The sequence below is a fragment of the Meleagris gallopavo genome, chromosome 10 (assembly GCF_905368555.1).
Source record: "Meleagris gallopavo chromosome 10, MGAL_WU_HG_1.1, whole genome shotgun sequence".
In the NCBI taxonomy this organism is placed as follows: domain Eukaryota; kingdom Metazoa; phylum Chordata; class Aves; order Galliformes; family Phasianidae; genus Meleagris; species Meleagris gallopavo.
In genome coordinates, this window is record NC_139413.1 from 26253930 (window position 1) to 26270705 (window position 16776).

The window sequence follows — 16776 nt, forward strand, 5'->3', positions numbered from 1 at the left end:
AGCTACAGAATTTCTTAATGATTAGAAACATATGTAGGAAAAATCACATGCAAAATGAGAATGACTGGAGACAATTTTCCCCCTGAACACTTTTTTTGCAGTCAAGTAACAGCTCTGTGGTTCCCCTTGCAGTTTGCAGGACCTCCAGGAGACGCAGGAGGTGTGGGATGCCCACATGGCCATGCCGACCAACAGGCCCAGAAAAGTCAAAGGAAGCAGGGAATATTTTGCTGCTTCTTTCTTTCTCACATCAGACCCAAAAAAACATTTTTTTGCTGGTGAACAACCCCACTGTGTACATGGGATCATGTCCCAAAGGGCTTTGTGCACACACAGCTGTCGCTTCACGATCCAACCCAGGTGAGTCCAAATGGACCCAGAGGTGATGGCGGCTTTGGACATTCATTTCCTTTTAGGATTTGTGTTATTGGATCTGATGAAACCTACGGGAGATGTGTAATTGCAGAAAGTGAGGAGCTGTGAGTACTGCAGCACCCGTACCTCCTGGAGCAATCTGCAAAGTATGTGCTTGAACCCAGTGCTAAAAGGAGGAAAAGCCAAAGTTCCACATTTTGGTGTGACTTCACCATGGGAGCTCAGGGCTCAAATATCTCAGGGAGTCAGACTCCAAGCCCCAAAATCGAGGAAGAGAGTCCCTCATTACTGCTATGTGTGCATGGCAAATACCCAAACATCTCCAATTTTACATCTTCCCTTTTTTCTACCTAGGAGTAGATGCAAATGCTCTCCTACATGCCTCTCACTTTTTACCTCCTGGCTGCAGTGGAGCTTTCAGAATGGATTAAAGCTGTAAAACAGGCAGCTGTCACTGTGAATGGTTAAACTGAGGTGTTTTGAGCCTAAGCTGAACAATATGAGTGTACTTGTAAAGTGGCCCTTGGTGCAACCCAGGAAGTTTCCAGAGGATGGCACATTTGGTTCCCTTCTGTAACAAACCACCATTTCCCTTTTCTGCCATAGAAGACAGTTGAAGAGCTTTTCTTCACATCTCTCAGCCAGATAATTACACACAGGTAGCAAGAAGCACATGGGGACCCCTGCCTGTGCCTCCACACCCCAAACACCTCCACTTTTTGGTCTTCAGGACAAGATTTTGTTCTCTTTGCTGCATTGCTTTTGCCAGCTCCGTGCAGTGATGCGCCCACGTGGCCACATCGAGTCAGATTTGGGGGTGCTGGACTGTGCTCAGCATTGGGTTCCCGCACCAGAGCTCTCCCTTTGGCTCTCGGTAAACCTCTGAAATTCTCTCCTTCCTAAGATGCACCTTTTCAATATTCACAGAGAAGAGTATAGTCACATATTCCTCTCAAAGCCACAAGGACTTGACTAGAGCTAAAATGTCATTTATGTACATATCACAAGCATTTTTCTAGGCACAGATGTCTTTCTGGTGCCAATATGCTGTTTATGTACTTATCTGTCACAAGCACATGTCTACATACATATGCCCTGCTGGCAGAGGCACAGAGCATTTTGAAACTCTTATTAGACTGCTAATGAATAATACGCATACAAAGGAGAAAACAGAAGGTGGATCTATCAGGAACAGCCTCTTTCCTAACTACCTTTTAATTGTAGGAGAGGAAGAAAAGAGATGAATTTTGATATGTTGGCATCTGCGAAGGCCTGCTTAGCAGCACCCAACGCCATCGTTTTAAAAGAGGATTTTTCACAGGTTTGGGTATTTGGGGAGGAGAGGGAAGGAGGGGGAGGGGGGGGATTTAAAAAAAAAAAAAACACACAAAATTTTGACACTGAGAGTATTGCAAATCCTGGTGCCAATGATGTACGATAGTGTGATTGTCACCATGGAATGCTGAAAAGCCCGAGCAGCTGTTTGGCATATTGACAGTGCGAATTCGGAGCGTTTTAAATGCAAATGACAGTATTCAATTGATCGCACGAAAACAATGGGTCATAGCCTTACCTTTCCTTGGCTGCGCTCTGAATAATCAGTCTGCAAATCCATGCACAATGGGGATATTGTACGCGATCTGGGGATTTTGTTCCCTGCGTGCACGGGGGTCGGTGCAATGCCTCTTTTTGGGCAGAGCTGAAAAGGAGTTCTGCTGCACGGTCCCGAGCACGGGGTGAGGTGGTGAAAGGAGCGTAATTTGCCCCAAATCCACCACGCCCTAAGTGTCAGCCTGTTTTTCTTCACTTCTATCCTTTCCTGCTTGCCCTTTAATCATTCCCAAGGGTGGTTGGCTTTCTGCCTGACTTGTCTCCATTATACCCTGCTGCAATCAATATGGCAAGCAGAAATCAGCGGGAGAAGGCATATTCTGCTCTCAGTGAGAGCCAGTGGGAGGGAATGAGATCAGGCCAGCCAGCTGCAACCTCGGCCCAGCAGGCAAACTGAAATCCAGCCCATAAAGCTGCCACCAGGCACCTCAGTCTTGCTTCTTCCATGTGTCCCCTGCCCGCGGCCAGCAGCAGGTAAAGGCCTTCCCTCTCCCAGGTCAGTGCAGTAGGGAAGGTAAGCATGAAAACCTGGCCCCTTTCCACTGAAAGCAGTCTATGTGGTGGTGGAAAGAAAGAGGTGAGGGGCCCTCCCGATGGGAATGGGAACCCAAAGTGTCACTATGGGCAGGGCTGGGATGCGTTGAGAAACTGATGACTGGTTTGGGTCTCCAGGGCTGGCCACATGGTAAAAGGAAGGCAACGGCTGTCATTCCTGAGTATCTCCATCCAGAGATTTTCTAGATCTGCTTTTCTTTAGAAATAAAGGTAAAAGAGATGCAGGAATACCTTGGGGTTGTTGGAAATATCCAAATAATTTTGTCAGGACGGTATCTCTGATAAAAGCAGATTTTATTCGCGATTGCAATGGCGGGCGTCCCGCAAGCAGGAGCGCATCTATGGACACAACATGACAGCCTTTATACCCTGTTTTCTCCCCCTTGCCTCCCCCCTCTCCCCTGTTTCCCCACTGGCTGGGTACTCCAGGTTCACAATCTTATCAGAGGATTTACATTTGTTATTTACTTGTTAATTTGTTTTGTTATCTGGTGTCAGTCAGTCGCCATCCTGTCGTTTCCAAGATGTCTCAGTGCTCTTCTTGTCGTATTGATATGGTGATTTGCTTCCAAGTCTTCGTTAAACAAGGATCACCGTGGCGGGGGATGATGTCAGGCCTTCCGATGTCTCTTCAGGTGCTTCCTCGGGCATGCCATGATTTGTTCTCTGGTTTGATCTGGTGCTGGATATTCTTGCAGTGTGTATGACAAAATATACATATATACACCTATATACACCTATATACAGAGCGTGCGTCCCTGGGAAGGGTTATCTAGACGATAAGTGACGTAAACTATCAGGGATCTTCCCCAAGTTAAGCAGAAAGACTCCCAGAAAGAAATAAAATATATATATTATCCAATTCTAATGCAGAAACAACATTTGATTCCCACAGGGTGAAGACACCACCCAGATTGTGCCACCAGCCCATGGAGGTAGGGGTTTACAATCAGCGTACGTGTGACGTCTACTTTGAAGAATTTTAATTAATTTGGTGAGTTTCTTCCCTTTCCTTATTTTGTTAGCCTGAGAGAGCCTTCTCAGAACCACAAAGCTGTGCTTTACTGTCTCCCTTTATGCCTTCACCCAGCCTTTGCAGTTTTAGTCATAAGCTTTGGGGGTCAAACCTTTTGGATCACCTTACCCTCTCGGTACCATTGGGTTTGGAAGGGACCTCTAAATGCTATCTTGTCCAACAACCCTGCAATGAACAGGAATACCAACCAATCCATCAGGTGCTCAGAGCCCATTCAGCCAGATGTTCTGATGGCTGATGTTCTTTAAAACTCTGAATGGCAGTCTACACAGTGGTCTCCAGAAATGACTTCCCCTCTAACCCACCAGTTAGAAAATGTTCCATTTTAAATGGGGATGTTCATGAAGAGCTGGGGTTGGGTAGTATCATCACCTCAGAGGGGCCAAATTGTTTTCAGGCTTTCCTAATCTTTCCCAGCAACTTGGGACATAATGCTGCAGAGGTATGAAAATCAGCTGAATTCTGTAAAAGGTTAAATCACACCAATTTCAGTGTTCAGCCTTTCCATCTCTGAAGGAAGGCAATGAGTAAAACCCAACATCATTATAATGTTTGCATTTCTAAGATAAATCTGTTTACCTGTAAAACAGACACATTAACAAGCAATCAGCCAATAGAAATAATTAGTTACAACGTAGGACATGATTTGCTTAGCCTCTGGAACAGGGCAGTTTCTTGCTTAGCTTGAACTTGTTGCTGATGGGTGCTTGGTGAAAGGTCTTGGAGACTCTGTGCTCTGTGCTCAGCTAAATGCTGGGGAGAAAAAAAAAATGATTACTTCAGAGAGACATTGCTCAAGTCAGCTCTGCAAGAAATTCATCACCAACAGCATTGGCACTGCACATCAGCAGCGACGTATGGAAGCTGAGCTGCAGAAAGTAACAAAGTGAAGGAGGGGAATGCCTCGTACCATGAGCATGGGGGAGTGCATCATTACCCAAAGGGATAATGTTCTTTTTTAGAAAGCTTTTCTTTGGTTAAAGGCAATGCGCATGGGGGGATTTATTTGTGATCAGAAAGCCTTTGTTTTCTGCGAACAAAGAGAACTAAAGCAACTCATAATGCTAATGGATAACCTTTTTATCAAACTATTTAAAGTTTGTTATTATATGAGCTTGCAGGACTGGCCTCTGGTACCCAAGAGCTCAAGAACTAAGCAGTTGTCCTTGGAAGGAAATGTGCAGCTTATTTGTGCTTAGCTCCAAGTGTCCAAAAGGACATGGTAAGAGCAAGAGTAGGGGCTGCTGTGAAGGCTGCTGCCTCCATCATACACGTCTGAGCAGGATGCTGTTCAACATAAACCTTTAAAAGAAGTAGATGGTTGCACTGGGGCAGGAAGGCCAGTGCTTGGTCTGAGTCTTTCTGAGGGAAGTCCTCCTAAGGTGAGCAGGAATTGCAGTCTCCTTTGCACCAAAGACTTCTTCTGAGACCTTTTATCTGGAAAGTGTTGTCCAGAAGTCTGCAAAGTCTCCTGGACACACAAGGAAGCACTCAGCTTCTTCTTGAATAGGAAAAAAAACTTACACTGTTTACACATAGCTCTCCTGCTTAGCACATCTGGAGCAAAAGAAAAGTCTGTGTTTAGCTAAACAGAGGGTTTGACCTCATTCTTTTTGGAGGAGGAGGATAACAATAAAAGCACTCCACAGTTATTGCTTATGATAACAGGATCGGTAGAATTTTTCCAATCTTCCTCCTGCTGGCAAACAGTAGAAGGCAAAAGTCTTGTGGAGACAGAAGGAATAAAAGCAAAATTTCTTGTAGAAGACTGGAAAAGTTTCCCAAAGCATTTTTCTTTAAACTTAACCGCATGATTTACAAGCTTATTATTAGTTTCCCCCCCTCTCCCCCCCCACGCCTCCTTTACATAAAAAGAGAAATCTAAAAAGTGTAGATTAGCACATTTTTGGATATCCTCCAAGCTCTCCATTCCCCTGCAGAAAGGGTTATTTTGACAAATCAAAGATCCCTTTTTGGGTGGCCTGGAGAGACGCAAATCTGTGCTCTGTGCGGCAGAAATGACAACTCCTCGAGGAGAGCTTCCCTGCGTCCCTCAGACACTTACAGAGAGACAAATGCAGTGCACCTTCTGATTGAGCTATAATAAAACACTGTCTGGATGTTCCTGAGAACTCCTCCCATTTAAGGGCTCTGTCTCTGCAAACACCCAAGGTCAGGCTGGATGGGGCTCTGAGCACCTGATGGAGCTGTAAGTTTCACTGCAGGGGAGTTGGAACAGATGGCTTTTAAGGGTCCCTCCCAACTCGAATAATTATTTGATTCTATAAACATGGGCTGGGAACTGCCTTGGGTACCACCCAGAAGCTAGCACAGCTTTTTCACTAATGGAGCTCTTGGGAAGAATTGTGAGACCATCTTCAGTGGCAACCAACAATGGGAAGAATTTGTTTGGTGGCAATTTATTCTTCGCTTTGTATTTATCTGCTGCTTATCACACAGTCCTACTGTTTCTGCATTGCTTGATAACTTTCAAAGATGAACAACACCTGGGGCACGCAGGACAAGTATATTTGCAGAAAATGCTGGTGATTGAAAGGCATCGTTGTGAAGAGCAGCCATTGCAGCAGGGTGCGTGCTGCCGTGCTTCTTCTGGTAGCAAAGTGTCCTCTTTTGCAAAAAAAACTTAGGTGCACACATTCACTCACCATGTTGGCCAACAGCAGTACAACTGGAAGTGCCCTGGTGTCACCCATGCATAGGCACCAAGGTAGACCTCCTAATGCCATCCATGGGCATCCCGGGTTTCTCACCAGGTTTTGGCCAGAGGGCCACCAGTGATCACCATATATCCAACAATAAATCCTCATGGCCTCAAGGCATTTGTTCACATCAAGGGATTAAAATGTGTATTGGAAGGCTAAATAGGTCAGTGGCAAAAGCACACAGAGGGGCTCGGAAAGGCAGTGTAAGAACAAGTCAAACCACAGTGAAAGAAACAATTGTCCTGGAATGGAAAAATATATATATTCACTTAAAGGAAATCTTCGTAAACAGGTTGAACAAGACTATGAGGCTGGAGGAACAGATGGGAAAATGGAACAAACAGATGGAAAAATTCTATTTCTGAAAAAAAAATTCTATTTGTAAAGCTATAGCTACTTTCAATGAATGCTTCAATGCTAGAGAGCTGAGGCATCAGAATATTCGTAACAAGGCCACAAATTCATACATCTGAGATCAATAGAATGGCAGGTGTTTTAGATAGGTGAGTAAGGTGCTTCTCAAACAGCCACATTCATTATTTTTCCATACTTAATGCCTCTATCCACATGGATGGTTGCAGGATACTACTCACTTCAAGACTAAAAAATAGCTTACAGCGTCTCATTAACTATTACTGGGTAGAAAAGGAGGAAGATCACCCTGCTTTTTGCCACCTCGCTGGAGGAGAGGAATGGATCTGAGCTTTACCGGCACCAGCAGAAAAGTCCTGCAGAGAAGGGCAGGAGTGCATCTTAGAGTGTGAGTCCACCAACTTCATGGGGAGCAATTGCACTTCTAATAATACCTGTCCTTGGGCAGTTGTCATTGAAGTTATAGTGGGGAACACCACGAGAAGAAAAGGGGAGATGTCTGAGAGATGGGCAGCCTGAGCTGGGAAAGCAACGTTAATGGGAGGAGGGCTTTAATCCCTCTGATTGCAGCTTCGCAGCTGCAAGAGAGGAGAGAAGTGCTCCACTCCTCACTTCGGGTCCTTTAAGTCAGCGCTGGGCTTTTAAGGACTCTGTCCCATATCTGAGTCTTAGCAGCTTTGCCCACATGTTTTGCTGCCGGTATCTCTGGGACTCATAAAAGCGTCTTTAGTGCTGAAGTAAGTTCCCCTGTGAGGAGGGGCTGTCAAAGACGGACGCTAATGTCATTAGCAGGTTACAAGGGGGAAACAAGAGAGAATTTGCTGCAGATCCTCATTTCCATAATCTTGCCTCGCCATCCTGGTTGTCAGCTCTTAACCTCAAATCCTTCACCTCCAAATCTGTGGCACCGTTGACCTCGGGGATTTGCTTTCAAAGTGATTTCTGGTTTTAGGGAAACTAATCGAGGCTCCCTGTGACAGAAGACAAACTCGGTCTTTGCACCCAAATGTGAAAGACGGGCCCAGAGTGCAAGCGAAATCTTGCAATCATTTTTTCAAGCCATCTGCCCATCTGCAGTCCCATAACAATATCCGTTCAGTGCTGGCCTCCCTCTCTCTCTCACAGGAATAAAGAAATTACCATAAACAAAGCAGATCAAGGGCCTGTTTAAACCAAATACAGCCCAGACACGTTGCTTCAGAAGGGGAAAAAAAGAGCTGCAGGGGAAGTTTCTTCCTACCTGCCAGTGACTCCAGCGATGCCAGACACTGTGATTTGGACTGGGTGTCTGCATGGGCACTTGGTTTCCAGGGTATTTCTGTGGCAAAGGAAAGCGAGTGCCACAAAAGCCAAGAAAAAGGAAAAGAGAACGAAAAAAGAAAGAGAGAAAGAGAAAGAAAGAGGAAGAAAAAGAGAAAGAAAAAAGGAAAGAAAAGAAGAGGGAAAAAAAAGAAAGAAGAAAATAAAAAAGGAAAAAAAATAAGAGGAAAAAAAAAAAAAAAAGAATAAAAGCAACTGAATGGCTTTCCAGCAGTGCACAGGAGAGAGAAAGAGAATGAATACAAGAAAACAGGAAAATTGGGATGGACATGAACAGCCTTTTGGTCTCATAACACTTTGCATTGCACACGGCAGTCTAACCAGTGCCTGAATCATTCTGTTTGTTTTGGCGTGCAAATCTATTGTGAAAAAATGCGTCATCTCCAGGGGTGTGCTCTGAGTTAGAGAGCCTGCAGCAAACTGGCAGGGCAGCGTGGCACGAGGATTTCCTGGAGGTGGAGAGGAGCTGGACCAGTCCCTACATGATACAGAGAAAGGGAGGCTCAATAACTCAGTGCCTAGATTAGAAAATATTGCCAGAAGTCATGAAGCTGAATGCTCGAGCAGCCCTTCAATTGATCAGATAGCAAGTTTTGGGGGAGAAAGAGAGAAAGAGGCACGTCTTGCAGGGAGCAGCTTGTGCAGTGGTGGCTGCTGGGGCTGTGCGTGAAGCTTCCCAGGTGCCAAGAGGGGGGACGGAGATCTGCAGGAGCCTCAGCCTCATTATTTTTATGTTCAGCTGCCTAATTACTACGTGTCAGCTGTCTGTTGGAAGGAACGATGTACCGTGGCCTCTCGTTTGGGAATTTGTAGTGACTAATGGGCCTGGAGGGAATGACTAACGAGGAAATGTTAGAATTAGTAAATATGCATCACAGTGAGATGGGTAAATGGGGGAACGTGACAAATGAGCTCGAGTATGTGAAGGATGCAAGTGCAAAGGGCCGACCCCCAGGAAGCCCTGAGACCCACTCAGAGGGAGGAGAGGGTGGGTGCAGCAGAGGTGCAATACCTGAGAACATCATGGGCTGATAACAGAGACAGAAACATCCTCCAAAACCTTTCAGCCAGTGCTGAGCAGAACTGGAGGAAAGAATGCACTCTAGCACCGCAACAGGACCACAGCCCTGCATCCCTGCAGGACCACAGTTGCTTCATTTGAAGCACAGCACCAACAGTGATCCTGCATTGGCCTCAGCTCCATCCTACATCAGGACCTCAGATGTGTGTAGGTACTGCCAGACCTAAATTACTGTGATGGTTTCATTCATCCGTTTCACATGCAGAAATTGCTTTTTGTTTGGCCGTTTCAAAGAATCCTCCTAATTACTAGCTTTGCTGTGCACTGGTTCAACACCTGTGCTAAGGAACACCTGCAGGTTCAGTCTTACAGGCAAGAACAACAGGAGACAGCATCATAGAAGGGACTGGATTTGGGGCTGGTCTTTGCTATATTGCAAGAGATACATATAATTCTCAAGAATTACAGCTAACAGGTGTTTCTGAATGGCTGGTAGTGAGAAACTTGAAGAAAACTTACTGAAACTGGTAGAATTTTCCAGAGTCCAAAACTCATTAAAACCAGTAAAATCATCCAAAGGTACAGGAAATAAGGAAGAAAAATAGCCCTCTTCTGTTTTTGGTTTAAAATCTCATTGAGATCATCTGGCAGTCACTGGTCTGCTGCATCTGTCCGTTGCCAGCATCAGCTGTGAGACATTCTCCAAGCAGCCTGCTGAGATCCTTTGTGTCAGTGTCGCTGCTTTCATAAGAATAAACTACAGATTCAAATATTCTTGAGCAGAGGGTCAGAGAAATTGGAATCACATCTGCCATAGAATGCTGAAATGTGGTCTCATTTGCACTTGTCCGATCAAGCCCCCCACTGCACCCAGCTTTCCCATTTTATTTAAATCACAGTAACATTATTCAAATCTCACCCAATTGAAAGATGCAGCTGCTTCTATTTTTGGTGCTCCCCTGTTAGAGAATAGGAAACAAGCAACAATCCTGCCCTGTGTTTGGTGATCAGCAACACTGCGTCTTCAAGATGGTTTTCATTCGTTGGAACTGATGGCAGGGGAGCAATAGTTCAGGTGCCTCTGTCCTTTAAACACCACAGAACAGCTGTGATGCATGTTTGCTCTACAACAGATGTTTCAGAAAGCTGGGGCAAATTTTCAGGGGGCTCAGAGCTGGATCACAGATAAGCTTGGAGTTATGGAATGGATCATTTTCCTTTTCCGGCATGCCTGAATGCTAAAAGAAAAATATATTTAGAGAGAAAAAACACACAAATCAATCAGCTAAGTTATTTGATGAGATACTAAATAATCTATATAACTCTTGAGTTGGTTTGTGCGATGTCTAAATCCTGTAAGGAAGTGAGGTGAGGAAGGAATGACATAAAGTCTTTATCATTATCATTCTGCCCATGTGTTAGCACACCTCTGTTGGCTCTGGGTTTGTTTGGAGGACTAGAAAGCCAGATGATTTTAAAGAGCACCAAATGCACAAACACAGGGATCAACAAATAGTCCATGTCACAGCAAGACCCCAGATAGATGGAATCTTATCTCTGAAGCACCACTATTACCATGGATCATAGAATCATAGAAAAGGCCACAGAATCATGGAAGAGACCTCTAAGACCACCAAGCCCAACTGTAACGTGTCCCCACTGCCCGCCCACATCCCCACAGCTCTTGAATACCTCCAGGGACAGCAACTCCACCAGCTCTTTGGACAGTTCATTCCAGTGCCTGATCACTCTTTTCTGTGCACGTCCCAGAACAACATGGCATCTGGAGCTGCAGTTACATGTCCACATCATGGAATCCAACCACCACGGAGCTGGGAGGACGACCTGTATCTCTTGACTTTCAGAACTGATTGTTTTACCAACAGGCACCAACTGATTGACACTTGACTGAAACAACAAAAAATAAAACATTTATTTCGTACAATACATATGCCCTAATTACAATTGATTCCTATACGAAAATATTTCAATTTTACCATAACAGCTTTATTTTGAGGCTGTTCAAGCAGAGAAAAAGGACTTCTGTTTTTCCACAGCAAAATTTGATGTTTTTGAATGTACTTTTTTTTTTTTTTTTTTTTTTTCAGTTGGAAATTGACAGGATGGAAAATCCACAGCTATCTCTACTTATAACACATCATGGTTAGGTGTGTGCGCATAGCACTTAACACAGCATAAAACATAACATAGCACATAACACATCCAGGTGGGTGTGCATATGGCATGGGCGCAAAAAGTAAGTTTTAGAGACAAAGTTTGAGGACACAGAAACTATTGGAAAGGAGGGTTAAATAACATTCAGATCAGATGGTAGGAAGAAAGTTGTATTTTCTTGCTCTCGGGGAAAGTTGAGATACAACCACTGTTTGACACTGAAAACATCTGGAAGTCCTTCACTTACAGTCAAGTACCAGGTCTCTGTGTGCAAGAAATGATGCCACTTTTTCAACACTTTTGGGGAGCATGAAGATTTCAATAACAGCAGCAGCAGAGTTCCCCATATGCTGCGTTGTTTACCTCTGAGGCAAATTGTTGACTGATTTTCATTTTGACGTGTGTAAGTTGAGGCATTCTTCCACCCTTTTCTTCAGTAAGATCTTCTAATACTTCAAGTTACTCACGTTTTTTGGGAGGGATCTGTTTCTAGATGCCAACATTTCCTGCTGGAACGCCTGTTCCTGGCCTGGCTTTGCAGCTTGCTGGCAGCAGATTGGCCTTTCAGCAGCAAGGTGCCTCGGCAGGGCCAGAATGAGGTGATCGCTTCTGTTCCAGAATGGACCTAAATACTATCTGAGCCTAAAGAAGGAATTCTTTTTTAACAGATCACCTATAAAAGAAATCGTATTTACTAAACACTCTGGCAACGTCACAGTTAATGCAGACACTTCTGGTGGGGAATTGCCTGAAGTGGGTCAGCCACTGGCCCATATGTACCTCCTCACACCACACCTGGGTGCGATCTCCAGCAGCCCAGCTGCTGTTTCCACTGCAATCAAAGCCGATGCAGCAGTTGACTTCTAAGATCTCTGATAGGGAGATCTCAGCTGTGGTTACCAGCTGGGCCCTGCAAGTGTCATTTTCCAAAAAAACCATCTGCTGCTCTGAAGCTCCAGTAGCCAAGAATCTGCTACTTACTACCACAGAACTGCTCCAGATTTTCACAGGGGTAACCACTAGAATTTACATTTTGGGAGGGACAGAGAAGGTGGATTTTAGAAACTGTTACTTTCAGTGTTGAAAGGAAATTTTCATTTTCCTGCGCTGGTCCAAGGCTGCCTTTTTCTCTCCTGCTCTCTCATTGTGCTGTTTCATTTTCAGATAGATGCCCTTACCTTCCCAGAACTGTTGGCCATCTCATAGCTTTTCTCTTTTTCAGCGTTTTGTTTTGTGTCTCTGACCGCTGTGTTTGCCTGCAGCCTGGCTTTCTTTTTTTCCTCAGACTCAGGCTTCAAGGCAGAGACAAACCAGCTGAGATTCACATCTCCCTGGATGTTGTATGTCTCTGGGGTTGATGTCTACACTAGAGCTACTGGTCTAGATTCCCTTTGGCATGAGTGGAGAGAAATAAGTGGCCAAATCATGATTTATCTGACCTACCTGAGGCATCTGGACTTAGTGGGATGCAGTTACTGCGTTGCAAGTATCTATTTTCCTCAATTAGAAAGCAACAGAGAAGTCAACATCAGGAAAAGACTCCTGTGTCATTGAGAGCAGTGCTTTAAATGTTGCTCATCTGCCTTTCCTCTAGGAAGATCTTATGCCTTCTTGAGTGCCTTTCTATGCATGTTGGGTCAAATGATCTCCAGGCACCTTCTCTCCCAGGAGACACCACCAAGGATTTGGAAGTTGGCAAGGCCTGGTAATCTACTTATGGTTGTTTCCAAGGTGTTGGCTTGAGTTTTCTCCATGCAAAACCTAAACAACCATCAATGATAATATTTGGAGAGTGTGGTCTTTTGTGCGTGGGGAGGTAAGCTGCAGAATGAGGGCTTGTTTGTAGAAATTGAGATTGATTGTGATGGATGAAGGACATTTCTAGCCCAGGAGGCAGCTGGTTTCTCCATGGCCAGATGGCCACAGGGTCCAGGCCAAACTTCTCACCTTGACCGTGCTCCAGCACAATGATTACAACTGACTGAACTCAGAGTTTGGCCACTATATGAATACTAAACACTCCAGAATGATTCCTAAAAATTATTGTATGACCCAGCTTGACATTTCACTACTGGGCTTGGAAAAACCTGAAGGGGAAACTGATAGCTTTAAAACAAAGACAGCAATAAGAAGTGTTCTCCAAGAACAAAACACAAACTCATTAAAACTGGACTGGAATGGAGGTACTGGAACGCACCTAACATAAAAGGAACTTTTTAAACATGCAAAATCTGAGCTCAAGTCTGCATCCTGATTTCAAAAAAATGCACGTTTCAAAAACAAAAGCACTGGCTGTAAGCTTCTCAAGAATTAATGGTTCTTCAGTCTTGGCTTGGTTCTAAAGTACTGATGTTTGAGCCACCTCTATTAATTACCCATAGGCACAGCATATGATTATCCAGTATTATATCCCAAGCGACTGCCTTAAAACACAGCTCGAGCTCACCTTCTGTTAAACCTCTCCAAAACAGATGTGTGAAAACCTGTTAGCAGCAGTAATCTTTTTCAGGTTACTTTAGAAAGGCAGCTGAGCCTGGTGGCATCTCAGGAACTTGCTGCCAAGTAAATTTATGGTCCCTGCTTTGAGGAGGGCAGGGGGGAAAGGAGGGGGGACCAGGTCTATTCAAAGTGGCAGAATGGAGGTCTGGTACCTATCTGCTCTGCTTGTCTGGCATTAATCTGGAGGCAGGTGTCTGTTAAAGCTCCCAAAATCTATGGGTATCCTAGAGACAGCTGAGAGAGGACACACATGTGAGAAGGGAGTCAGTTCTGAAAAGTCAGTCCTGGATACATGGTACAGCCTGAGCACCTAAGAACAGGGCTACAGAAATTGCTTGTTTCCTTGGAAAAAGGAAGACCTTAAGTCTGTGAATAATATAAGTTTCAAGAGCCAAACAGAAGGATGAACCTTGCTAGCATAGAAAAGTAGGAGAGAAGAGGAAGAGAAATAAAAATACAAGCCAGTTTGCTTGTCTATGTCTATGAGGTTGAAAGAAGTATGTAAAACCTCTCAGGACCAAATCATCCCACCAACCAGTGCCAGCAGAACCACGTTGGTCTGCAATGCTGCAGTGACACAGCCAGGGCTCAGCCAGAGGGAGGCTCTTCCCCAGCGCATCTGCACTTCGTTAGGACTTTGTAGACTGCTAAATGAGCACCAGACCACAGCGTGAAGGCACATTGTCTGGGCTAGGCTGATCACACCATGTGATAAAAAGGAGTGTTAAAAAAAAAAAATAAAAATGCTGTTCTTCAGTAAGCATTGAAAAAGGAGGCTGAAGATTAATTCAAACAGTTTGGATGGCTGGAACAAGAGAAGCAAGCTGAGCATTTCCAAATATGGGCTACCTTTCTCCAGCATCAAGCCAGGAGAACCTTGAGGCATCTGAGCCAAGTGAGCTGCAACTCCCTTGGTAACAAGGCCTTAATTAAAAGCTAAATTGCACATACATAAAAAAAAAACAGCACAGGGCTCACTTCAGCCATAGAGGTCATGAAATCACAGGCAATCATATGACAAACATTAAATCCAAAGTGGTCGGGGAACAACTGCTCTGCACACACTCACTCAACACAAACCACGAAAACACTTCACAAAATGCCATAACGAGCTTAAGGCTTTTAGTACAAATAATTAAAGCCACAAATAGGAACACCAAAGGAAGAGAGAAAAGGAACCACCAAGGACTCCAGTCTTCCACAGCAGGAATTTGTGCTGTGAAAATACCAAATTAATTCTAAGAGGGACATGATACCCAGTGCCCCTGCCAGCCCCAGTGTCTTGTTTCCCCACTTTGCTCCCCAGCAAACCCTGACGATATGAACTGGAGGAAAAAGCCTCCCTCATTTCAAATCTGGCACTCATTTTACCCTCACATATAATGAAAACATGCCAATGAGCACTTGAGATGTTTTTCTTTAATACCGTTAAGAGCAATAACACACCATGTTCAACATCCCATCTCCAGCTGCTTTGGAGAAAAGCAAAAAACCCCAACTCAGACACCAAACTATGCACAGGGGCTGTGGGGAAAGGAATAATTAGCTGATTCATGCGTTTCCTGCATTCGGTTTGGATTTTATTTGCAGGTACAGAGCACTGACTTTCAGCCCGTTGGACAGACCCAATGCCACACTGCTTGCTGCCCCAAGCCCAGCAAAATAAGCATCCGATCTGGTGTGTGCCATGACACTGAGGATGGTCCCACCTCAGTGTTGATCCATGAGGCCAACGTAGTGATTTATCTCTTGGAGCACAGCAGACCATAGGGCTCAGCTGCTGTAATCTGGGGGCACCCCAGCTACAGCTATGGACAACAGCAGCGGATCCTCTTGGTTTCTGCACTGTTTTTGTCTTTCAAGATCAGCAGCTTGCTAGTACAGCAGTAAGGAAACCTATAGAAGTTATAACCTTTATACGTGGTAAACCATACGTGTTGTCCCCATTGGCATGTGCTGCCATACAATGAAACACGACATCCCTGTGTTGGCATCACTCACCCACCAATTGCATACAATGAAGGTACAATGAAGGACTCTGGATTACTGATTCTGAATCCAGAACACCCTTTAATAGACTTGTTTTGCCTTTGTGTTTTGTCTGGAAGCTTGTAAGACCTTTTTATTTGAAAGAGATGCCAACCCAAAGCTTGGCGCGGTGCTTGGAGGTTGTGGCACTGCCAACTGCAGGTTTCTTGTAGGAAAAGTCTCTGTGTTGGGTCAGGACACCTCCAGATCCTTCACCCACAGAAAGGACAGCCTTTCCCTTTGGCTTATTGCATCACCCAGGTGTGAAATGTGGTAGCAAGCTTCTAGAAAAACCCAGGGAACAGGAGAAAGAAGCGTCTCATTGGAACGAGTGGTGTCAAGCAACTCCAGAAACATTTTTTATCTGCAGAAGGGAACACATCAGGATTAAACACACAAGAGAAAAAAAAAAAAATAAACTTTTGCCAAAAATTTCTGAGCTTCACGGGGTGGAAGCCTGAGCCTTGCTGCAAGCAGGAAACAACATGTGGCCATACTACTGAAATAAACAACGTACTTTCCCATCGACCACAGAACAATACAATTAAACACAGCCACTGGCAGCAGAAATACACTTGAGACAGAGTTTCCCAAACTTCCCTTCTTCCATCACTGCCTGCATGTCATGGATGTGTTATTTTTGCTCTGGTTTCAGAGATAGGAACAAAGCAGCCCCAACAGCCTCATCCTGGTGCAGTACAGATTTTCCTCCAAAGGTCCTACTGGTGTGGGTGCGTTCACAAAGCTGTCTGTGAAGAAGCAGTAGCTATGAGTGTTGTTCTCCATCTCTTGACGCCAAGCACTGGGCTCCAGAGGAGCTCTCCCATCCCACGCACCCAACATGAGATTGCAGCCAGCTCCTTCCCATGCGCTGGGTGCTCACACACCTCCACCCAGAGCTGCTGCAGATGGGGATGCTGCAAAACACTGCCTGCCCAAAAAGATGCTTTGCTGGCAGCAGCATCTCATGCTGGACCCTTATTCTGTTAGCAGGGGTTGTGACAACACATGCCTTTGACCACAGGGAAGGAGAGAACATAGTAGGCGTGGTGGTGATGGAT

At 44.9% G+C, this 16776-nt stretch overlaps 1 protein-coding gene across 10 annotated transcripts in view; it reads right to left on the reverse strand.

The window, feature by feature from the left end:
* Nucleotides 1–2820: 2820 nt before the first annotated feature.
* LOC104912426 (uncharacterized) overlaps nucleotides 2821–16776 on the reverse strand; it is a 131280-nt gene continuing 117324 nt past the window's right edge. For 9 of the 10 annotated variants that reach the window (XR_014885141.1, XR_014885139.1, XR_014885136.1 and 6 more), the window contains 3 exons: nucleotides 10706–10921; nucleotides 7913–10251; nucleotides 2821–4330 (listed from right to left, as the gene is read on the reverse strand). Coding sequence is in view for 1 of the 10 variants with exons in the window: in XM_085231308.1 (XP_085087434.1) it covers nucleotides 10138–10251; nucleotides 10706–10921 (330 nt within the window). In the remaining 9 variants the exon portion in view is untranslated. The remainder of the gene's footprint in view (nucleotides 4331–7912; nucleotides 10252–10705; nucleotides 10922–16776) is intronic. The other variant, XR_014885132.1, reaches the window with a different exon arrangement.